Genomic DNA, 25,542 nt, shown 5'->3' on the forward strand with positions numbered 1-25,542 from the left:
TATTTGTGTGCACTCACGGTGCTTTAATAAAACAATCATTATGCGTTATTCTGTTGTCTCAACGGGAGCGCTTCACAAAAATAAACAGAAACTCAGCGAATACAAACCGTACAGACATGATAAATATACCTATAGAGAGCTCAAAATTATTACTTAACGAAATAAATCAAATCGAAAACAAAAACTCTTTCATTATGTACTCTGTAATGATTCTTTTCTCTCTAAAGGCGCGTCCAAAGAGAAGATGGCGAGTCCGGATCGGCAATTTTTTCCTGAAATCAAAACACTAGATTATTAATAAATAATTAAAAAATCCCCTCGACATAATAGTAATAATTTTGCCGCTGCTTTGCAGCAAGCTTTAGCCTATTGCGTGCACTTGAACGCGGATCTCTTAATTCCCGCTGCGTTGAAGGCGCGCTCGCTGCTGCTGCTGATAGAGACACTTAACGCCTTCCGAGCCGGTGTTGTACCGAAATCCGACCCCCCCGTGAAAGACGCATTTCGTCCGGCTTTTCTTCGTTTTTTTACAGAATATTTTTCGATGTTCCACACATCAAGCACCAAGGAGCCTACGTGGAAGCGTTGTCGACATTTCAAGTAATAAGTAGAAATTTAATTCGTGTGTAAAATGGATGCAAACCGTAAACTGTCGAGACTTCCACAGGGTTAAGAATAAAGCTGCCAATTGCCAAAATAAAGGTGTTAAATTCAGATTGCATTGATTATTCTGCTGCATTAACATCCAAGTCGTATTTGATGTTGTCATTTCTTATTAGTTCACTACGTGACTTGAGTAAACACTGTATTAGCTTACTCTGCCCACTGAACTTGCATACGAATGTCATAAGGAATAATAATAGTTAATCGCATTTGTTTCTCGCGTATGCATTCCTATATACGCATAAATAACACGCTATAAAACGAGGCAAATAAATGTCTGCAATGTAACACTTAAGTTGTATGTGTCATTACATCAAAGAATAAAAGAAAATTATTACCAAATTCTTATTACAGTAGTGACAATTGATAAATTAAAAAAAAAGTAAAACAACAACAAAAAACAACACTTTTTATTTTTATTTTATTTTTATATATTTACTCATGTATGTATGTACTTATTAGGATTGTTTTCGTTCATTCAATCATTTACATTAAGCTTATGTTATGAACAGACTATATGTTATGGCTTTTTGTAAAGACAAGCTGTGTGCATATAATAATTTCTATGTAGCTTCAATAACATGGCACACATCCTCCTTGTTAACCTGTGCTGGTGGCACAGGTTTACAAGGTCACAGACTCACCAAATTTATTTTATTACTACATCATGTCATGGAGGATGTGTGCTTAAAAGCACTTGATTGTAGCTTCAACAGGACGGGTTTACATGGGGGGGTATAATTTTCACAGCCTTAACTATACGCCTGTTAAAATAAAACCCCCCTGACCAGCACAGGTTTACAAGGTCACAGACTCACCCAATTTATTGTATTATCACATCATGTCATGAAGGATGTCTGCTCAAAAGCATTTGACTGTAGCTTCAACAGGACGGGTTTAAATGGGGGGGTATAATTTATCACGTCATAGCCCGCGTCTGAGCTATGACGTGAATATTGGCCCGAAGCCCGGCCCTATAGGGACGTAAAAAAGTCGGGGCCCATCGGGCTCGGGTGAAATGCAGGTTACGTTCACTCACGGGTTGATGCTCTGATAGCTACGGCATGTAATTTTAACAAGATTCACTTGTTTAAAACACCTTCAATTATATTAACAATTATATTACAATTACTATAACCATTATTTTTCGAATACACTTCTAAATATGTAGAAATACATATTTAATAGGTTCTAAATAGGCATTTCAGAATAGAACGACGAAAACAATATATATATATATATATATATAAAACATACCAGTTGAGACATACAACAAAATATGATGTTTTGTTTGTTATATTTGTTTGGTATATGCTAATTTTCAACACTTTTTAAGATGACTTAAAGGAGGAAAAATCAAAGTGAAGTATGGACTTAATTTACTCAGTCACTGATTTACTTTATAACAGTAAATAAATATCGGTTCTGCATATCAGTTATCGGACACATAATTATGCAAAATAATCGGTATCGGTAATAAAAAAATCAATATCGGTCGATCACTATCTAGCAGTGTATGTGTCATTTAAGCACAAGCAATTTATCACCTCAAGCTACTGATTAAAGATTAAAGTGTGTGACTGATGTGTCATGGAAAACATGTCCATGATCACTGTGGTGAACAGCATACCGTCATCCCCAATAACAAAAGCTTGCTAAAGATTAAAGGCCCGTTTGCACCAAGAAGGAGAACTATAAGCAGAACTATAACTATAACAATGTGCTTATTCTAAGCCTGTGCGCTGCAGTTTCAAAGTGGATGTGATCTGCAGCTGCTTTATGTTTCATTGAGACACCATTGGTAAAAAAAACTGTGCTTATGAGTAGATGAGAGGATGTGGGAGAATTCAGCACTATTCTTAGTGTTGCACCAGATTTCATTTCCTGCTGTTGCATTTACATTGATGCTACGTTTTTATTGCATCCAAACTGTGAATCTATCCAATCTAGCAGTCAATTTCGCTAACTTAGTCAATGTAGTGGAATAGAAATAACGTTGTGTTGTGTTCTTTTCACTGCAACTTTAAAGGAGACAAGACAAAGATGTTGAAACTAGTGCTGGTTCCCTGAGATACTGTTATGTTTAATTATTCTATTTGCTAGACTGGCATAATGATCTTATCTCCATTAACACTTTTACCATTCATTCTGATGGTATAACCAGTGGTGGCAAAGAGCTTTTCTGCAATGTTATCTGCTGCTTTAAATATGCAAACCCTTTATATTGGAATTAATTCTGAATAGATGTCAATGTTTGATCATTTAGCAGCTGGAAAAAATGTAAAAGTGATCCCAATTATATTGTTTCTCTATATCGTTATAGCTGTCTGAACTTTTTTTTTTTTAATTTATTTTTTTGACATTTTTAGAACTGTATCTTTATTGTTTCAGTATAGACATCGTCGTTGGTGTGAATGGGCCTTAAGATGTGCTGTAAAGGACTACTCATCTTAATGACTTTCTCAATTTGGTTTTGCCCTGCAGTACACCTATGTAAAGTAGACTGATGAATAGTTGTAAAGAAAAGCAACAAACAGACAAGTACACAGAGATAGACATTCCTTACCTTATTTATACCGATACTAAATCATACATTTAAAATGTGTTATTACAGCCTTCCATTGCTGTTGTCGCTGGTAACAGGAGTGAGCACGTATTTAACGCGTGCAATCAGAGTCCATGCATGCTAAAGTTGATTCAAGCAGAATGTCTTTATTTTGTGCAGATGAGTAAACAAAGCCTCGATCTTTGCTTCTCCTTTCTTCGTGAACATGTGCATATAAAATTCGTAACTTGTACACAAAGCATCTATCTAAATACCGCATTATTCCCATACTAGCAGGCAAGTTACCCTTTAGCAGGCCCGGTTCCACAACCAAATCACTGAGGGTGCTTCTGAAAATTGTGAGGGTGCTCACAAAAAAATATGCATGGAACTGTATGAAAACGGTACCACCAAATAGGACTGAGTAATATAAATCGTCTACACTAGTATCGTAATTGTAGTTTCAACAAATGCCATCTAACATCAAGAATACACTGTGAAGGTTATTACTGCATGCTCATCTAGGAGCAGTTCACATGTCGCGCCTAAAAACGCGTTCTTTCCAAAGCGCTAAGTTACGCTCCCATGGCGTCTGTCGTTACTAGGCAACCATGGCCTACGCTCTCCATGAAGACAAGTTAGTTTCAGCAAATGATAAATGGCTTTCTAGCACTGCCCTGCTACAAAATGTATTTTAAAAATGTCTATCCCTGTACAGCTATGATCAGCTGTTTCACCGTCTTGGCTGAGTTTTCAATGTTGTTTCTATAAAGGATGAAGCTGATTGGTTGGTTCGTGTCACATGACCCGAGGTGCGCTTTTAACAATTCAGCTTGTGTATTTACAGTATTTTTTACAGAATTTGCAGCGTTAAAACTAGTACACGTTTAACATGATAGCAAGCAAGATATGGAATAAAAAAATGTCCCATTCCATGTATTAATTTTTGTCTTTTATAAATCATATAGTTTAGCAATATCACAGGAGTATTGTATTTCCCCAATATATCATCACAACTGCAAATGTAATGATATTGCTTTAAAAAAACAAGTTAATAGTAACTTACCTTTTCGACACAACACTGCCTTTTTTTTGTTATATTTCGCCGATGAAAATGGTTCCAAAAGAAGACACCCCAGAACCACTCAATGAATCACTCATTAATAGTGATTTACTGCCACCTAGTGACGGTTTTAGTTCCCTAAAGCATTTTTCAGTAGCCTATTTCACTTTTCGTTTTTAAAAGTAATTTCATATCAACATTTAACGTTTTGTTTTTTAAATATAATTTGTCATGTCAAATCTGAACAGCACTGAACTGTTTAAATGCATCTAAATGGCACTTCAGATGCATATAATATCAATATTAAAATTATAGCCTACATCACTTCACCAAACCCAAACATGGTATTATTCACTGGGAAGTTTAATATATATATATATATATATATGTACCAGCAGAAACATATAACCTGAGATTCAACAAAATAGAATAATTTCATATAGTCTTAAATTTTGCAACAGTATAATGTACAAGGTGCAATTTACAATTTAGAGAACAAAGACATATTTCTCCATTTAAGACCTTTTGTTGTTATAAGGATAGTCAAAAGCTTGCTGGCTTTTTATAGCACGAGACTTCGTTCTGTAAAAGAGGATGGAAAGTATGGCTGTCAATGGGACCATGGACAAGGGGACACAGCACCTAAACTGGGAAAAAAATCAAGATTAAATAAAGGTTAGTCAATTTATCTATGAGAGGTAGAGAATCAGGTATGATTTTAAATAAACTAGCCATTTTCTGAGAAATAGTATAACATGTTACTTACTACATACACTTTAATTTAGAATCATAGAACAAATTAACTTTTGTTCATGTCAACAACTAAAAGGTTTCTTACCCTCATTCAGAACAGCTGCAGTCTCCTAGATGCTGTGTTGAATCTTCTCAGAAGTTTCTCCTTCCATTCTCCAGTGAACTTGCATGTGAGGTCCCTCTCTACTGCAAGCTGAATCAGATTTGCTTTTCTTCTGTGAAGCATACTCCTCCTGTGATCACTGAACACATTCTTTAGTGTTGAAAATGAACTCTCACATGTAGCAGTTGATGCTCCGAATGTTAATCCAATCTTCAGTGTTTGCAGGACAGTAGGCATGGCTGATAGAGCATCGCTGTATCTTTGCAAAATGCCAGCAGTTGTACAGTTGTCATCTGATTTGGCAATTTCATCTTTCAAAAAACGCTGTGCCACAGAAAACTCAGCTTCCTTAAACTCCATCCCTGTCAAGTCTAACAGTGGTTTCACTTTGTCTCCATCTAGAAAACTTTCACTCCTTGGATGTAAAGCGCTCAGGGCTTGTATAAACTTGCTGTTTCTCTCACTAAATCTGGTGGACATCTCTCCAACTACTCCATCCAGGATACTAAAATACAGTCTCTTACATTCTGTCTTTTCTCCTTCCATTCTGTTTTGACCAAATGTTGTATCCACCACAAAGTCTTTCCATTGTGTACTCTGTCTTCGTCGTTTCTGTGCAGGGACTGTGGGGGGTTCAGCACTCTCTCTCTCTTTGCTAAATTCCTCCCAAAGTATGTCAAATTCACTCTCACATCTCAGTTCCCCCACACACTTGAGTGCACTCTGGATTACACTGACACCAGTGTATAGGTTGGTGGTGTGTGCTTGGAGAAGGGTGTTGGGGGGATCCAGCAAACTCAACACTTTATGTGTTATACAGGCTATGAAGTGGAAACTGGGCTGAGTGATGGCCTTCAGTAGTCCTGTGGCTTCAAGCCTCACGTCTGTGCTGCTGGTTTGGCTGTCCTCCATCTGCTGGAGGAGGGAAAAAATGTTGCTAAAAGAGTTCATAATAACAGTGACTGTCGCCAGGTGTCCAGTCCAACGCTGTTCTAGCAACCGTTTTAATTTCTGACCAGTATATACTGCAGATACTGTAGGTTTTCTGAAGTACTTGTACAGTGAACTGCATACATCGAAAAAGTTTGCCAGTGCATTTTCAGATCTCATGACATGCACTATAACCAGGTGAAGTTGGTGGTTGAAACAATGCACATATGGCACTTCTCTCTGTAATTCCTCTTGCAAGACTTTCTGTACCCCGCCTTGTGTCCCTGACATGACACTTGCCCCATCATAGCACTGGCTCAGAATTTTGCCAGTGCTCAATCCATTTTCTTTTAGTTGTGATATGATCAGCTTGGTCAGTGAAATAGCATAAAAATGTTGAGTCGTTGCCATTGAAAGAAGCCTCTCTTTCACACAGTTAGTCTTGTCCACATAACGCAGCACAATTGAAATGTTCTCACACCCAGTGGGGTCCTTTGTGCCATCCACTTTCAGTGTGTACCACTCTTCTGCAATGTCTCTGACTATCTCTTCTGTTACTATTTTGCTCATGTGTTCAATAATTTCATTCTGGATATTATTGGAGGTGTATGTGGCATTGGATGGGATTGTGTTGAAAAGGTTTGCAAGCTCCTTATCTCTTTTAAGAGTGTAGTCCATCATAGCTAAAAAAAATCCACAGCCTTCCTCACCCCTAGCATCCATTGCATCTACAGATCCATGAAAAGGAAGCTGGTTCACAGCTGAAAAAAATGATACACTGAAAAAAATGATCTCTGACCCCTTGTGAAAAAAATGACCCCTTGTAAATGTTACATGTTTTTATCTGGTTAATTTCACTGATTTTAATGTGTTATTTAATCCTACTTATTTTTTATGATTAATTTTCAAATTCACTGCCTTTGTTTAAAACAAGTTAATTTCATTCAATTAAAAGTAATTAGAAAAAAATAAGTTTCATTTAATTTCCATATACTGTCCGGTCTGCGCATGTGCAGACACATTTTTTTTTCTGAAGGCGCCAAGGCGGGGGAATTGAACGTGATGCACTCGTTTGAATGCTGCATCCAGCTCTGCATTTTCGGTAAGTAAGCAATATATAATCATTGGTGTGTTATATTTGTTACTTAAACAGGGTTCTGTTTACACTTTTAAACATTTTATAGAAAAAAAATGTGTTTAGCTAATGCTAAGTTTGTGTGTTTTTATATAAATTACATTAGCTAAGGTTTCAGCGACTAGCTTAACCAGGTGAGTTGTGTAAGGTTAGTAAGTTAACTTAGCTTAAGTGTTAAATGCTTGGTGAATTCAGTGTTTGTCTTGACTTATTTATTAGTTTGTGGAAGCCGAATAAAAGCAAAACAGTTTTACGAATGTTAACGTTAATTGTAGCAGCACCTTCCTTACTGTCTAGGCTTGTAGGTTACGTTAGACTGGCCAAGCCTAACATTACATTAACGTTATTCCTGACTGGCTGTAAGCATGTTTTCTAATCTTGTCAATGTGTTAACATTAGGACGAAATACATCTGTGAAATCATGTTGGTAAAAGGTGGTTAATGTGCACTGACGGCAAGAATTTATGTTCCTACATAATCATAATGGCAGGCCTAGGTAAAGTTGGGTGCCTGAATTTACCGTTTCTTTAAAAGTTTGTATTTTTTCACACCCGTAGACCCGCCCCTACTCTGCCGCTGACTGGCTCCGACCGACCGTGACATTTTCAAGGCCTGTCACTCCACTTGCGCAAACCTAACCAATGAATGCAACGAACACTAGCCAATCAGAGGCAGGTCTTCGCGGAATGCGGGTAGGAATAAAAACAAGCTTCTCTTTCGTGGTAGCGGTAGCAGTCCTCGTGGACGGTATCCGACTCGCCTTATCAGAGCTTAATTCGTAAAGGTGGGGATAAAAGTACATGTAGTAGAAGCATGCAAATGTTTCATGTCTAAATAGCAGGAGATTTGCAGATGACACGAGAGGACCAGCTAGTACGACCACAGCTGATAGTCCAGTGAAAGACCAGTTAACCTGATGTGGTAGGCAGAAGACGACAGGGATAAGAATGTGGGTTTAGCTAGCAGGTTGATGTTGTTCAACTTTGTTTCTGCTCTAAACACAAAGATCAATTATGTTGGCACTGCATTTATTGCTCCCAATTTCAAACTAATACTTTTAGTATAGAAGTGGAAAAATACAAATACTAATAGAGTTAGTGATATGGCATGAAGACAGAAAAAATAATTAATTAATTTTAATTAAATTAACAAATTAATTAAATTTACAAAACTAAGAGCTGGCAGGGGTCTTGACTTGTTGACTCGGTTATAATATCTCACAATGTACTTAGTAGTTGTAGGCTTGTGGACTGCATTGTGAAGAGATTTTTCTGTTTCTGATTTCACAAACAATTTTTAAAAAAATCGCCATATAATATGATCTGACACAATGTAAATAACCTTACACAATTATTTATTCTAAAACATTGTACAGGTGTTTATATTTCATGCATTGTTGTACAAACAATGGTAGTTAATTTAAGAAACCAAATCTGTTTTGTACTTAATTCACACAATTTCCAGAAACTTCAATATACCCCTCTTGTTTCATATAATTTCCTGTCTGTATGCTTATAGCATCTAAAGCTTTGAAAGCATTATTTTCTGATGTAATTTGTAAATGCTCTTAAGTAATTTATAAGAGGAATAACACACTTGCAAGAAAATAGTCCCGCTGTGAATAAATAAATAAGTTGATAATTAAAATAATCTTTCCTGAAAATGAAGTCCATGTCTGTCTGTCCACTTCCACCCTCTTAATCTGCCATTTGTTGGATAGTTTTTTATAGTAATAAGGTATTATTACAATTTGGACTTGGACACAAATTAGTTTGTAGTGATCTGATTTGAGTCGTGGGCTTTAACATGTTTTGTGCTGACGTAAGTTTGTGATTATTGGACAATTACTTTTTTCCTCAACATGCTTACAATTTATCTTTTTAATCCCTGCTCATTTTTATTTCTGTTGCAGGTTTTTCTCATATCTGATTGTCTTGGTGTGATGTGGACCAAAGCCTAATTCTTTGGGGAGCTCATATTGTTTTGGTAAGTGCATTTAACATGCATCTTAACAGCTATACTGATCACAGCAGTGCTGCTACGGAGAAAGCTAAAAATGTTCTGTAACTGTGTGGTATACATTTTGTTCTTTATTTATGGGGGGATCTCAACGCTGGTACTTTATCATCATATAATTCATAGAGAAGTGCTGCTATAAAAGTACCAGTACACACAGACAATTTCTTCATGTCTAGCTTCCTGCTAGGCGTGCTTGTGTGTATTTGTTCTTTCTATAACAGTAATTACTAACAGCAGTGCAAAGTAAATCTGCCACTGATACACTGTTACTCTTAGGGCGTACTCACACTAGGCCCGGTTGCCTTGTACCGTGCCCAAGCACGATTGTCCCCCCACGGTTATGCTTTCCTTGTCTAGGAAACACTGCACTCTTTTGAGAAAAGCGCTCTCTCTCGCACGGCACAGTGGAGTTTATGTGCGAGTTCCGTGCTGAGTGCGAGTACGCCCTTAATCTGTTGAGTAAAGCTTCTGTTTGCTTAATATGAGATTCCGTGGCCCAAACTAAGTCACAATAAACTATACATTTAGTTGTCTTTACAGAGCATAGCTTTATGTAATCAAAGTTGAAGCGGATCATCATGCCCCGGATGTGACTGTTACGACACCATCACTAATGTTTGATTTTTGTCCCCTTTTCTCTCTTTGTGGTTTGTCTAGTTTATGTGGCAGTGTAAAGACTGTGGTGCGGAAGTGTCTAGGCGATCAGAAATTCTTAAACATTACAGACTAAAACACAGTCATTTTGGGCGTGGCCATCATATTAAGTGTATATACCCTAATTGTCCATGCGTATTTACGACTTGGAATTCACTTTTGTCACATTTGTCAAGGAATCACGAAAATACCTTAAAGCACTCTGACATATTTACTTCATTTTCCTGTCATTTATGTGGCTGTATTGAACTTGGAACAGAACATGATTATTTTGTGCACATAGGCCATCATCTAAAAAACAATGAGACAGTCACATGTATGTTTAAAGGCTGTGAATACACATCCAATGTATACAGCACCTTCAAGTCGCATAAAAGTCGGAAGCACAGCTTACATACGTTGAGAGATTTTAAGCATGGTGTAGTCCAGGGAACTAGTGTAGCTGAAACTGAAGAGCCTGGTGTTTCAGACAGTGAAGAATTCTGTAATGAAAGTCAGTCTGATGACATTGATTTAGATAAGTCAAAGGATCAGCCAGAGATAATAGAACAAAAAATTGCTGCAGTGTTATTAAAGCTGGAAAATATTTTTCATGTGCCAAGTGCTGCAATTGATGAATTGCTGGAAGAATTTCAATATTTGTTGAGCACAGCATCTTTGTGTAGTACAAGAAATGTGATACATGACACACTGAATAGTTACAACCTGCAAATTGACCGGTCAGTCATTGAAGAACTTGCATCGGCCCTGTGTACATCTAATCCTGTCTATAAGTCAATTGGCAAAGGTTGTCCTTTGGCAACATCCTTTAAGCGCAAAAAATACTACAGAGACAATTTTCAAGTTGTGGAACCCATAGAATATATCTTGGATGACAAAGATAAAAGAACGCTGCAGTATGTTCCACTATTAAAGTTTTTACAGCAGCTTTTTACTAATGGTCACATTCTTAACAAAGCATTAGATAATCACCTCATATCAGAGGGCAGAGGAGACGTGAAATACGAGTCTTTTCGAGATGGTCAGTTTTTCAAGGATAACCATTTTTTGTCAGAAGGTGAGCTGCGAGTGTTGTTGAATTTTTATGTGGATGATTTCGAAATTTGTAATCCACTTGGCACATCTCGAAAAAAGCACAAGATCTGTGGCGTTTACTGGACTCTCAGCAATTTACCACCAGGTTGTCATTCTTCGTTGTCTTCAATTTATTTGGCCTTACTCTGCAGATCTGATGATGTGAGGAAATATGGCTATGAAAAGGTCCTAGAGCCCTTGTTGAGGGATCTTGCCATTTTGGAAAGTCAAGGTATTTTTATTGCTCAGCTTGGAGATTTTGTTAAAGGCACAATACAGTGTGTTGTAGCAGACAATTTGGGGGCACATGGAATTGCTGGATTTATTGAAAGTTTTGCAGGTGAATACATTTGCCGCTTTTGTGTGGCAAAAAAGTCGCAAATTCAGGAGAGCGAAGTGAGTTCAGGGACATTTACTCTCCGAAGCAAAGAGATGCATGAAATGCATGTTAGATCAGCACAGGAAAATGCACAACCTTGTTACGGTGTTAAAAGGAAGTGTGTTTTCTCTTCATATCTTTCTCATTTTAATGTCTGCACAGGCTACCCTCCAGATGTTGCACATGACATCTTTGAAGGCATATTACCAGTTGAGTTGGCACACTGCCTCAACTTGTTAATTTCAAAAAAGTATTTCACACTTGACAAACTCAATGAGTCCATTCAGAAATTTCCTTACAAGTGGACAGACAAAAGTAATCGTCCTCATGCTATTCCCAGGACATTCATGCTGAAGAAAAGCATTGGAGGAAATGCGCATGAAAATTGGAGTCTTTTGCGATTGCTCCCGTTTTTGATTGGACATTTGGTGCCCCCAGATGAACCTGCCTGGCAGGTCATTTTGGACCTTAAAGATATCGTTGAGCTAGTTGTTGCACCAGTGCACACAACACAATCCATTGCTTTCCTTGAAGCCAAGATTTGTGACCATAGAGCTAGGTTACGAGAGGTTTTTCCTGGTCTAAACCTGTTGCCGAAACATCATTTTGTGGAACATTATCCACAGATGATCAGATTTTTTGGTCCACTAGTTGGGTTGTGGACAATGAGGTTTGAGGCGAAACACAGTTTTTTTAAGCAGGTGGTCCGTCACACACGCTGCTTTAAAAACGTACTCTTGTCCATGGCGGTGAAGCATCAGTTCATGATTGCTTATAACTTGGCGTCAACCACAACCGAAACTTCTAGCTTGACTGTCTCAGCTGTCTCAACTGTCTCTGTTGACATTTTGCATCAGGATGTGCAGAAGGTTCTGCAGTTGGAATACCCTGATATTACTCACATTCAACTCACAAAGAATGTGTCTGTTAATGGAGTTAACTACAGAGAAGGTATGGTTGTTGTTCATGGCTCTGTAGGTGGCTTACCAGAGTTTGCAGAGGTTATCCAGATGGTTGTAGTGGAGAAAAGCTTGAGTTTTATTGTTAAAAAGCTTGATGCATGGTATAGGGAGCATTTTAGGGCATTTGAGTTATGTCCCACTTCAGAAGTCTCCCTCATTCAACTTGGCGCCTTGTTGGACCCGTACCCCTTGGCAGATTACAGGATTGGAGGCCGGCGAATGGTGACACTTAAACGATTCATACAGATACAAGGTTGGATTATGGTAGTTCGTGTTGTGTTCATATGCTGCATGAGTTAATACACTAATACACTAAATATGGTAACAAGAGGGCAGCCTAACATTTCTTAAAAAATAATTTTGTTTTTAGTAATGATAGAGAGAATTTTTTTAGGGAAATCCAATCCAATCATCTGACATCTCCCTGTACTAAACTACCCTCATGTTGCCATTATATAAATGTACAGGTTAAGGAAAACATTTGTGACTAAAATAATACAAATTAGTGTTCAAATCTGTCAGTTTAACCCCTTAACGCCTAAATTTATATTTTTGTAGATATAAAAAAAAATTATGTGTGTTTTGCCTTCAAGTAGATGGTAAATAATGTTGAGTCAAACGGTTTGTTGCATATTTATGACAATAGGCGTTAAGGGGTTAAATATATCATGTTCAAAGGAAGAACTACCACACAACCACAAACAAAGAAAAAAATATCTCGGTGTTCTTCATTCCACGCAAAGAAAGTAACGGTAAAAATTCATTGTGTTTTCAAGTGCAGAATAACATTACAGATTGGAATTGTGTGGTGGTATGATCCTGCTCTGGTTCGGTTCATAAAAAGTTATACCTAAGTAACAATAGTACGAAATGCTGATTTACCTTTTTTTTTTTTGTCTTTAACAATTAGATTGAAGAATGGCACAGCATCTGAAGTTGAGAGTCATTGTGGGCGACGATGACTATAGAAGACTTGATCTCCATTCAGGAATGCCAGAAACTTTGGCAGAGTTCCACAATACAATTTGCCAAGCGTTTGGAATTGAAACAGACTTTCGTATTCAATTCATGGATCCTGACTTCAACAATGAGTTCATGAATGTTACATCAGTACACGACATAAAGGACAGAAGTACAATCAAGTTGGTGTACATGGCAACCCTAACTCTAACCCCCCTAAATGATGTGGGTTTGAGTCCATCTTCTGTAATGCAGAATGCTCCCAGCACTTCTGGATCATCTGGAGCACCAGTGAGCAACCAAACATCTCCCATTTCCTCACAGGCCTCATTGCCCACAACAGACTCGGATGACACCATCATTCTGCCACATTCAGACAATGAATTGAGATCACGTGCATGGCCACGTGAATTCCCCATTCCTCACTTTCCATACAATGTAGAGGTGCAGCTTCAACGTGGAAATGACAGCTTCAGAGAAACTGGCACTCAACTGAAGATTACTCCAGGGTTGAAGTCTGACATCTTAGAGAAGCTAGCCGAGGAGATCTTCCAGTATACAGCGTACCCACAAAATTACCAAATAGATGAGGTAGCAGAGGCACTCATCAAAAAATTTCCCTGTTTGAAGGAACCATCTGCCACTGGTTACTATGGCTGGATGATTAGCCTAAAATATAAAATGGCTAATTACAGAACAAAGATGCGAACTATTGGCTTTCCAGAAGTGACTGTAAATGCTTTGAAAAACAAACGTAGTGATGACTGCCTCCCAGCCAAAAATGTAAAGAAGCCTAAAAAGGCTGAAGTCAACTTTTGTCCTTCACACCCTGCTGGCGAAACGGATGAAAGCTTAGAAAATGTCAGACTTGAAATGTTGAATGATGTCAGACAAAGAAACGGTGCATCATGTGTAAAAAAGAAGATGTCAAAAACATTCTCCTATAGAAGAAAAGAGGTAGTGCAGGAAAATCCAGCTGCCGGAGAGTTTAAAGCCAGGTGGCCTGCACTTTTTCACATTGATGAGGTAAGCACATGCTTGCTCCCTGGGTTTTTACATTACACTTTGACCCATTGTAAATATAAAAAAATATTATTAAAGTTTAAATAAGGATGCAGGATGCTGGTCCAGTTTTGATTTCTTGCCATTACCCTTGATTGATAGCAATACATCTGGCTAGAACACACTGTACACCTAATATAAGAAAATTTGAATATATCTATTTAATAGCTACAAAATATCATTACACCAATGGCTGATCACAGTGCTCTTTGTCTTCTGTTGTTGTTTTTTTTGTGTGTGTAATAGATAAATGCTGAATTCCAGCGCATAACAACCGTCCCACTTGAAACAACCTTCATGGCTCAGTTGGACAGCCTTTTACCCCAGCTGACATCTATTTTCAACAAAAAGGGAGGTGTTTCTGGCCAAAAACTAGCCAAACATCTGGCAATCTTGCAAGAGGTAAACATGTTTTTACATTTTAGTAGAAAATATCATATACACTGTGGAGAAACCTGAAATGTACCTGTCTAGTGCCAGCCTTGATTATTTGTAAGGGGCAAGGTTCCTAAGGCTACATCCACACTACTACATTTTTGTTTTAAAACGGAGACCTTTTGGTACATTTGCACCTACCATGCAGACTGAACCGTCACCCTATCGCCCTACACATTCAGACCTGATATTTAATGAAAATGAAGTCACAATACACTAACATTCTTTAGCTAAAGAAGGCAGTCCATTTACAGAATGTATAATGAAGTCATTGTGTATATATTTTTGAGGTTACCACAGGTTTGAAATATTCTACAGTTTCAAGACATTTTTTATTATTTATTGTATTTTAATAGTTGTAGTCCTTTTACACAGGCTACAAGTGACATCAATCTTAAAAGGGCAGCAGTCCTCAAGGCACTTTGCATCTACCTTGGTGAGGATGATGGACATCTCATTCGGGAGTATAAGGCAAGTCATTGTAATTGCATTTATCAGTCTGATATTATAAAATGTTTTAAGATCCTAATGTCACTAACCCACTAGTTAGAAGAAAATGAATTTAAAGGGGCACTCAACAAAAACAAACCCGATGCATAACAAAATCAGTGTGTTGACACCAAAACTATGGCAGCTGTAGTCCTATCACAGTCTACATGCTGTCGTGTTTTGGGGTCTAGAGCTATTATAGTGTGGAAGCCTGCTGTTTATTTAAATCAACTAATGCAAAACTTGAAAAATGCTCTAGCCACTAAAGCATGTCACTACAGAGGATCATACTGGTGTTTTTATGTTTTAGCCCATTGATGACGAATGCATTAAAGGAGAACTGTGGTCAATTTTAACATTGAGCTCATTTTTTTGTAAATTTGGAGTGCTGTCAGTACAGAGAACCTGTTTTTTGGTCCACAGTAGTCGATTGTCGAGTTCAAGCGCATAGGTTTAGTTACCTATGATCATGCGCGTGATCTCGACAATCGACTACTGTGGACTTCGACCGAAAACAAGAAATAAATACAGGTATGTGCGCTGGCTGAATTAACACCACTTTTATTCATATCTTTCACATCTGCTGCAGTCAGATTCACCCGTGTTCACTCGAAAGGAATCACTCACATGGCTGGGCATTTGTAATGACACATCAAGGATGTTAAGAGGCTAAAAGCAGGTTTAAAACTTGCCCCATTGTGTCAACAGGGTGCCAATTTTAAAAAGAGGATAACACTGTGTAGGCAACACCGATTTCTGTCGTTGTTCTCTGTACTGACAGCACTCCAAATTTACAAAAAAATGAGCTCAATGTTGAAATTGACCACAGTTCTCCTTTAACATTACCACTGACCATTTTCCAAAGCATCAATTTTAGAAAATTAATTTTAACCATATAAGTAGGCATAAGGTTGAGAATATTTGTATAAAAAGAACTTACGGCATTGCCTCTATGATGCTTTTCAGTGGATGCAATGGATTGTTTAGAGCACACTATGACTGTGTCATTGCCTTCATGCAGAACTGGGAGTACCCAGGAAGTGACTAAACAGGAAGTGATATCATCACATAAAAAAATAATACGTTTACAAATGAGGTAGATAAGGAAAAGTAATTATAAACTTAACATTTCCACTTGAGAAAAATGTACCAAAAAATATTAAAAGAAACTATTTGAAAGTTAAATTTCTTAAAGGACAAAACACTCCCCGCCTGACCTATGTGAGGTCACTATGAACTTGACAGCGTGCTAAACCTAGTCTCTAGATCAGTCTTTGGGAAGAAGTAGAACGACTTCTGCAATTGGCCTTAGAAAGGTTTTGATATTGCCTTGGTCAGTTGTTGTGACCTCAACCTTTCTTACATGTCCATCCTTTCCAGGGTATACAGCGGAGATTCTGGCCATGGGCCAACAGTTGCGGGCTACCTGCTTGTCCCTAAGCAGAACTAGATCCCCCACTTGAAGGTTTCTGCGAGGTACTGTCCACTTTTGTCTGTGTTGCAAGCAAGGTAAGTATTCGCGGCTCCAGCGAGTCCAGAACTGGTTTGCAAGGGCCTGAACTTGTCTCCATTGCTTTGTGTACAGGTCTTTGTCCGAGAAGTCTCCGGGAGGAGGCGGAACTCCTGTCTTCTGTGTAAGCAGCACTGACGGTGAAAGTATGAATGGTTGTTCCGGATCTGCAGACACAGGTAGGAGTGGTCGTGCATTTATGATAGCAGTCACTTCTGCCATTAGTGTGCAAAGGACTTCATGGGTTAAGCGAGTTTTCAGCTGCAGAAACATTGAATCCAGGATTCTTCTGGCAATGCCGATCAGGCGCTCCCACGAGCCTCCCATGTGAGAACTGTGTGGTGGGTTGAATTCCCAGCTGCATCCTTGCTCACTGAGATACCTTTGCACTGTTTTGTCCATTCCAAGCTCCTTGCATGCTCCGATAAAATTGGTACCGCAATCAGAATGAAGCTGTTTCGCAGAGCCTCTGAGTGCAAAGAAGCGCCTGAGAGCATTTATACAACTTGACGTGTCCATAGACTCAATGATCTCAATGTGCACAGCTCTTGAACTCATACAGCAGAACATAATGGCCCACCTCTTGTTCTCCGCCTGTCCTCCTCTGGTGCGTCGGCTTGTGACAGACCAGGGACCGAATACATCGAGCCCTACATATGTAAAGGGAGGGCAGACTTTGAGACGTTCAGATGGCAAGTCCGCCATGTATTGTTCTTCAAACTTTCCACGCAGCTTGCGACAGGTTATGCATTTGTGGAGTACTGAATTAATTAGTGACTTCCCTCCCAAGATCCACAGACCTGCTGCCCTGATTGCTCCTTCCGTAAGGTGACGGCCTTGATGTTTCACTTGCTCATGGTGATGTCGAATGAGCAGTAAGGATACATGGCTGTCTTTGGGAAGAATTATTGGGTTTTTTTCCGGAGTTGTAACTTCAGAATACTTAAGTCTTCCTCCAACGCAAATGAAATTGTCCTCCATGATCGGACTTAGTTTTCGCAAGCAGCTAGTTTTGGATACAGTTTGGTTAGCCTGGAGGGCTGACAGTTCTTTTGCAAATGCATCCTTTTGTGTTGCTTTAAGGACAACATTCCTTGCTTGGTCAATTTCGTCTGGAGTACGAGGTAAGTCACATCTGTGCCAACCTTTGCATTTGCTGTTTTGGTTTGTGTGCTTGAAGGATTTTGCCATGTGAACTAGAAATGCTACTCCTCTTACTAGGGAGGTGAAGGTAGAGAACCGTTGGAATCGGTTAGAGGTAAGCTCTGGTTCTTCAAGATTAGTCGCACATGTTTGTATTTGTGGTCGGATTTCCAAGTCACTTTCAGGTTCAATTAGCTCAAACGCCTCAGTTATTTGTGTTTCTTCTGCAGGTGGCTGACGCAGGAATGAGGGGCCGGTGAACCAAGAAGTCTGAGCCAGACGGGATGCAGGTAAAGATCGCGACGCATGATCTGCAGGGTTTTCTTCTGTACGTACGTAGTGCCACTGCTCAGGTTTAGAGGACTGATGGATGCGTTGGACTCTATTGTGAACATACACATAGAATCGTTTTGACTCATTATAAATGTAGCCAAGCACCACTTTGCTGTCGGTAAAGAACTTTATGTCATTTAACTCAAGATCTAACTCATCCTTAATGAGATCTGCCATCTCTACTGCTAAGACCGCAGCACACAGCTCAAGCCGTGGGATTGTAGGTTCGGAGAGGGGTGCCAGTTTTGCTTTGCCCATAACAAATCCTACTTCGACTTGCCCATCTTTCTGAAGTGCTTTCAGATATGCTACAGCACCTATGGCCTTAGTCGATGCATCTGAGAATACACACAATTCTGTGTGCACTGCTTCAATTAGTGAGGTTGTTGTGTATGTACGTGGAACATGAAGCTGTTCTAGGTCTTGGAGAGAATCTCTCCAGGCTTCCCATTTGCTTAGTTTTTCCTTAGGGAGGATTGTGTCCCAGTCTGACTGTTCAGAGGTAAGTTCTCTGAGAAGGGCTCTTCCCTGGATCGTGACAGGTGCCACTAGACCCAGAGGATCAAAAACACTGTTGACAGTGGAGAGGACTCCACGACGGGTAAATGGCTTGGTAATGGTCGATGCAGAGTAAGTGAATGTGTCAGTCGTGATCTCCCATAGCAGCCCTAGACTCCTTTGTGTGGGTGAAGTTTCTCCACTCAGATCTAGGTCCTTAATTACTGGAGCACAATCTTCTAGCGGAAAAGCTTCTATGACTGTCTGAGAGTTCGAAGCAAACTTGTGCAAACGGAGGTTTGACTCAGCTAGTGAAGCCTGTGTACGTTGGAGCAGATCGATTGCCTCAGCTTCGGATGGAACTGATACCAAACCATCATCAACATAGAAACATCTTTCCACAAACTTGACGGTATCAGCACCATACTCCTGTGCACCTTCTCTGATGGCTCTTCGCAACCCATAAATGGCCACGGCAGGAGATGGCCGATTGCCGAAGACATGGACCTTCATTCGATACTCAATAATTTCCTTGTTGACATCATTATCCTTGTGCCATAGGAATCGAAGGAAGTTACGATGGTCATCACGCACCAAGAAACAATGGAACATCTGCTGAATGTCCGCTAGGATAGCAACCCTCTCTTTCCGAAATCGTAGCAGGACGCCAACAAGGGAGTTATTGAGGTCGGGACCTGTGAGGAGCACATCATTGAGAGAGATGTCCGAGCAACGAGCACTGGAATCAAAGACCACCCTGATCTGCTTGGGTTTTTGAGGATGGTAGACCCCAAATGTAGGAAGATACCAGCATTCATCCTCTTTGCTCAGTGGCGGTGCTACCTCAGCATGTCCGTTGGTAAAGATCTTCTCCATAAATGCCACATACTGTTGGTGCATCTCAGGTTTTCTCTTCAAGGTTCGTTGCAGGCAGGTAAATCGATGAACAACCTCCTTATTATTTGGTAATCGCCGGCGTGGTTCTCTGAATGGTAGAGGAGCTACCCAGCTGTTAGCATCATTTCTGTAGACGTTTGTGTCCATTATTTTCAGGAAAACTGTGTCTTCCACAGATGGAGCAGGTTTGTTGTCATGCTCAGTTCTGCTGAACACTGTCTGTCCAAGCGTCTTCTCGGTTGCTTTGGAAGATGTGCTACCACTTTGCTGCATCTCCTTGACCTGCATAAAGCTCGTACAGGGTTGAAAAATTGAATAGCGACCGCTTTCCAGCACATTGGTCTTGAATGTGTTAACCGTTGGCCTATGCACATTACCTAGGCACACTTCTCCTATCACTACCCAGCCCAGGTCCAATCGTTGGGCAAAGGGGGCGTTATTTGGTCCATTTACCTGCTGCCTGACCTTGTGTGCCCTGATCACATCTCTTCCAAGTAGCAAAAGTATTTCTGCTTCCGGTTCTAATTCCGGAATGTGCTTGGCAATGTGTCGGAGATGAGGCTGGTAAAGAACTGCACTTGGCGTTGGAATCTCAGAGCGATTATTCATGATCTCATGACACTCAATGAGTGGTGGAAGAGAGATGAGAACCTTTCCATCCAGGGACTCAATCTGGAATCCTTCTGCTTTCTTGCCAGATGTTTCTATGATGCCAGAGCAAGTTCTGAGATGATATGAGAATTGTTCGCTCTCTACATTGAACAGCTCGAAGAATTCAGGTCTGGCTAATGAACGATTGCTCTGGTCGTCCAGAATTACGTAGGCTTTGATGGCCATGTCCTTGGAACCCTCTGGGTACAGCTTTACAAGGCAGATTTTTGAGCATGAGCGGCCCCACTGACTTGGACCACAAACTTCTGTACAGCTTGTATTGACTACAGCGTTATTAGAATTATCTTCTCCCTCCCCGCCATCCTCTTGTGATGGTGAAGGAGCCTTGACTGCTTGTGGTGATGGGCCAGGGTGCATGGCCACATCATGATAGTTGCTACCACATTCAGAGCATTTCACGGAGGACTTGCATTCCTTGGCGAGATGAGAAATCGAAGAACAGCATTTGAAACATATTCCTTTCTCCTTGAGGAATGCCTTTCTGACATCGAGGGGTTTGTTTCTGAATGTTCTGCATTTTTTCAAGGGGTGTGGTTTATTGTGTAATGGACAGATTTTGTTAGGATCATCATTGGTTGCACACACATCTGTTTTGTGAACTGAGATGGGTTTGTTGGTTTGGAAACTCTTCACGATGGATCTGTCTGGTTTTGCAGTTGTAACACTACTTTGATGCATAAAGCTTGGATCATTTCGTTTTTTTGCTTCGTAGCACACAAAGTTACAGAAATACTCAAAGGGAGGAAAGCGACCGTAATTCCCTTCTTTGTAGCATGACCCAGTAGTCACCCACTTGTCCTGAAGTCCATATGGAAGCTTATCTATAATTGGTGCAATTCCACGTGAAGTGTCAAGGTATGACAGACCTGTGAGATAACCATCCTCTTTAGCTCCCTGGATTTCCATAAGTAAATCCCCCAGTTCACGTAATTTAGTGTGGTCTTTAGCTGAAAACCTAGGAAAACTGTCCAATCGTTGAAACAGTGACCTTTCGATGATTTCTGGTGCAGCATAGCACTCGCGTAGTCTTTCCCATGCTTTGTGTAAAGCCAGATTGGGGTTATTGACATGCACTGAGCGGATCCGTTTCACCATTTCGCCAGATTCCTTTCCCAGCCATTTCGTCATGAGGTCTAGTTCCTGGGTTGCTGTGAGGTGAACTTCACGAGCTGCACTGGTGAATGAAGAATACCATGACCGATAATTTTCAGGCTTATCATCAAATTGGTACAGTCCTGAATTAACAAGGTCTCGCCGGGCTAAATACTGTGCCAAAGGCTCTGCCTGTGGTGGCGTGCTAGCTAGAGGAATGTATTGAGCAATGTAAGGCTTAGCAGGTGTATTCATAATGGGGCTGGTCCTCCCAACTTCAGACTTAATCGCACCTTCAGACAGATCAGAGAGGTATGTTGCAGGTAAGTGCATACTATCTGCTTTCTCAGACTTCGGCTTGTTTTTGGTAGACTGTGCGTGTTTAATGTCTTTCACAGCTGGACTCCATGTTATGAAGCTGTTATGTGAGTCGACATGAGCAACGGGCAAAGCTGATAAGAGTGGAGAAGGAGAATGATTCTGCAGGTTGATTTGAGAATTGACATATTCACTGGTACGTTCAATTTTAACTTTCTCTGATTCAGATCCTCCTCTTTCAACTGCGCCATGCATTGCTAATTCAGCATCTTCCAGCACTTGTGCCTCCACAGCAGCTGCATCAGCTTCCCGTTGTAGTGTCAACACTTCCAACTCAGTGTCTATTCTTACTGTTTCCAGCTGATTTTGAGCCGCTCTTGTGGCCTTTTCCATTTTCAGTTTAGCCTCTTGGCTGGCATATGATGCTCTCACTTTAGCCGCTTCAGCTCTGGCCCGGGCACGGGCTGCACTCGTCGATGATGCGGATGACTTGCCACTTCTTGTGCTGCACACAGACGACTTGCTGCTTGTGGCCATTTTAACCACTTTTTCATCAAATAATGCCTTTTCACTGTAATGTTCTCGTGCAGAGTGTTGAACTCTGACTAAACACCAAGTTAAACCGTAGCCAATGAAGACAGAGTCGTAGTAAGGTTGACCATTTACTGTCACTCTTCCTCATTAACATTTGCGGTGAAAACTGTAATAAACAATACAGCAATATTCAGTGTCCGTGTCTTACATTGTATTACTATGCATGTCTATAACATAAACTACTGTTCTCCTTTAAGTAGCGATTACAATGGCTATTAGCATCACTGAAAGCTTGTACACAATGGTAAACAATAGGGATGAGCGAGTACAGCATTATCTGTATCTGTATCTGTATCTGTTAACCATATGAATTATCTGTATCTGTATCTGTACTCGGAGTGGGCGGGGCCTAACCCGGAAGTGGGTGGGATTTAACCTGGAAGTGGGTCATGTTGTATTGAAATGGGCGGGGCTTTAACCGGTATGTTATTTTAAGCATGCAATTGATATGGGTTGATCAGAAATTGTTATATTTATTGCTGATTAGAAAACTATTTACATGACAGCATCAGCATTGAGCTTCAGATCAGTGGGTTTGATCATGATAACAAACGAACTATATACAGAATAAGTTTTGCAACAATGAATACAACACATGCGGTTGCAATTATGAAGTAAAATGTAATGAACAAGAGTTTTCATTTCAACATAACTTTCTTTTTTTAACCTTGAGCAGTGTGGTTTATTTATTTATTTATTTATTTATGAAATACAGAAAGAAAGTGTCAGACACTCAGTGCGTGAAGTAAAAAAACTGGTCAGAGCCAGCTGACGGTTTAAAAAAGAAAAATAAATTCTCCGACAGGCAGAGACGCGAGTCGCTTTTACCAAGCACCACGTCTGAACAAACCCCACGTTTACCAAAACTCTACTGGTTAAAAAGTAAGTACTACAAACAAACCAAAGTAAAAAACAAAAGTGATGCTGAAGAAACCCTAAACGTTAACGGAAAAAAACCCGCAAACCTGAGTGACTGAGGGGAGAGAAGAGAGAGAGCGCGCTGTTCTCTTCTCTTCTCAGTGTTCTGTGTGTGTGTGAGCAGAGCGGGACACAGCAACACAATAAATCTGTATGTGTTAGTGATGCGCGGATGGCGGTTATATCCGCGGGCGCTGCGGACAATCCGCGGGTCGGGTGGGTCGGGTAATAAAAAATTGCATTCTGATTATTTGCGGGTGGATGAGAAAAATCAATAATGACGCAAATATTAACTGTATTTTCTAACATATGTTTTAAATACTCGAGTAGGTTAATATGCAGTGGTGTGTATAACCCGCGTATACCCATTTCTTTATCAGTCGGCTCTGCGCACCCACTTCTAAATCCCCTCTGATGCGCATCATTCAGTAGTGTCCTGCATTAGCCAAAATCATGACAGGCCACCATTTGTAACTAAATCGTATGTGAATACATGCAAATATTCGCTCAAAACACCCAGCAAAGACGGTAAGGACCCTAGCGCCGGCTTCCTTTGAAATATGTTTTATCATTGCACCTGATGCGCCTGATGCGCCCGCGCCCGCGCCCGCGCCGTCCGCGCCAGCACCACATTTGCTGCCTGTTCATACGCGAGAGCATGTCAAGAGAGGCACGCCGAGTATTAAAATAAAAATTATTATTGATTACTAATTTGAATCAGTACATTATACCGAAAACAATACGTCACGTCCAGATATCAGTTAACGTTATTCTTTTTAGCGTGGATTTGGCTTAAAAGCACGAGTGATTAAGCTTATAAGTGTTCATCACATTCATCATATCATCATGCAAAACTAAGAATTAGAATAATTGTAAATGACGATCGGGTGCGGGTCGGGTGCGGTTATCTAAATCAGAGAAAAATACAGGTGCGGGTGGGTGGCGGGCGGATCATTTATTTGGAGCTGCGGATTCCGGTGACGTTTAAGCTCATCCGCGCATCTCTAGTATGTGTGTAGGGGAGAGGCCCTGTGACTAGCCTATCACAGAACGCAGACACAGTAAACTACCCAATGAGAATTTTTATTCAATCCGAGCACAGATATTGACTCGTATTACTCGTATGATACTCGTACTCGGCAAAAGTGCTTTATCCGTGCCGGATACTCGTTTCAGCCGAGTATCCGGCTCAACTCTAGTAAACAACTGTTTTAGCAACTTATCAAACATCGTATTTTTTAAAAAATAATTACTAATATATGCTCTTTAACATGTTTAATGTCAAATGAATGAACTTACGGCATTGCCTCTATGATGCTTTTCAGTGGATGCAATGGATTGTTTAGAGCACACTATGACTGTGTCATTGCCTTCATGCAGAACTGGGAGTACCCAGGAAGTGACTAAACAGGAAGTGATATCATCACATAAAAAAATAATACGTTTACAAATGAGGTAGATAAGGAAAAGTAATTATAAACTTAACATTTCCACTTGAGAAAAATGTACCAAAAAATATTAAAAGAAACTATTTGAAAGTTAAATTTCTTAAAGGACAAAACAAAAATCAACAATTTGCTGCACAGTTTTCAAAGCAGGTACCATTTTCTAAACACACCCTGGTGCATTCAAGAACTCTGACATACAATAATTATTAACAGACTCTGACAAACTTTATGTTGAGGAAATGAAATCCTGCAGAGTAAAACAACATGGATGTTGTCACAGGATGATGTACATTTGTCTGTGTCTGGACTGGAGATGTTCAGTAATTGGCTAAAACATTGTAAACCATCAGTTTGGTTCTTGAAACAATAAGGCAGGCTTTATTCATTATTTTTCTTATTGTTCAATTAAAAGACCAAAACCAACAATGTGTTAGTCCATCTCTCAATCCATTCTGACTTCTGTGTCTCTGCTCCATTTGCAGAAAAGTTTGGATATTTTTCACAATGCCATAAAAACAAAAATCTGTGGTTTGTTAATTCACATGAACCTTAATTTAACTGACAAAAATATTTTCAATAGTTTTACTGACCAGTGTAATTATATATTGTAAATATAAAAAAATTTTTAGAATTTTCAGGTCATTAAAATCTATTACATAAATTCATGTTTTTCTTATATTCTACAAATATACAGGACATTGAAGGAGATGACATCCAGAGAGACCTGCAGAATTCCACCATGGGCGTATATGTCATCAACAAGGAGGGTGGAGAAATTGGAGCACATGATGACATTGGCATTTATGTTGAAGGAGAAATCATTCTGGACAACATTGGATCTGTAGCCCAAGCATGTGCAATGATGCTGGGAGTCATCTATGTATTGAACATGG

At 39.8% G+C, this 25,542-nt stretch overlaps 1 protein-coding gene across 1 annotated transcript; it reads left to right on the forward strand.

Moving 5' to 3' along the window:
- Positions 1 to 12,199: 12,199 nt before the first annotated feature.
- On the forward strand, positions 12,200 to 25,538 carry LOC127161251 (uncharacterized; the record flags this gene model as incomplete). The annotated part of the gene is made up of 5 exons (XM_051103887.1): positions 12,200 to 12,533; positions 13,191 to 14,266; positions 14,549 to 14,704; positions 15,113 to 15,208; positions 25,344 to 25,538. Coding segments are annotated over exons 2-5 (1,515 nt in total), but the record flags the coding sequence as incomplete, so codon positions are not given.
- Positions 25,539 to 25,542: the final 4 nt, after the last annotated feature.

The sequence above is a fragment of the Labeo rohita genome, unplaced genomic scaffold (genome assembly GCF_022985175.1).
Source record: "Labeo rohita strain BAU-BD-2019 unplaced genomic scaffold, IGBB_LRoh.1.0 scaffold_604, whole genome shotgun sequence".
NCBI classification, from domain to species: domain Eukaryota; kingdom Metazoa; phylum Chordata; class Actinopteri; order Cypriniformes; family Cyprinidae; genus Labeo; species Labeo rohita.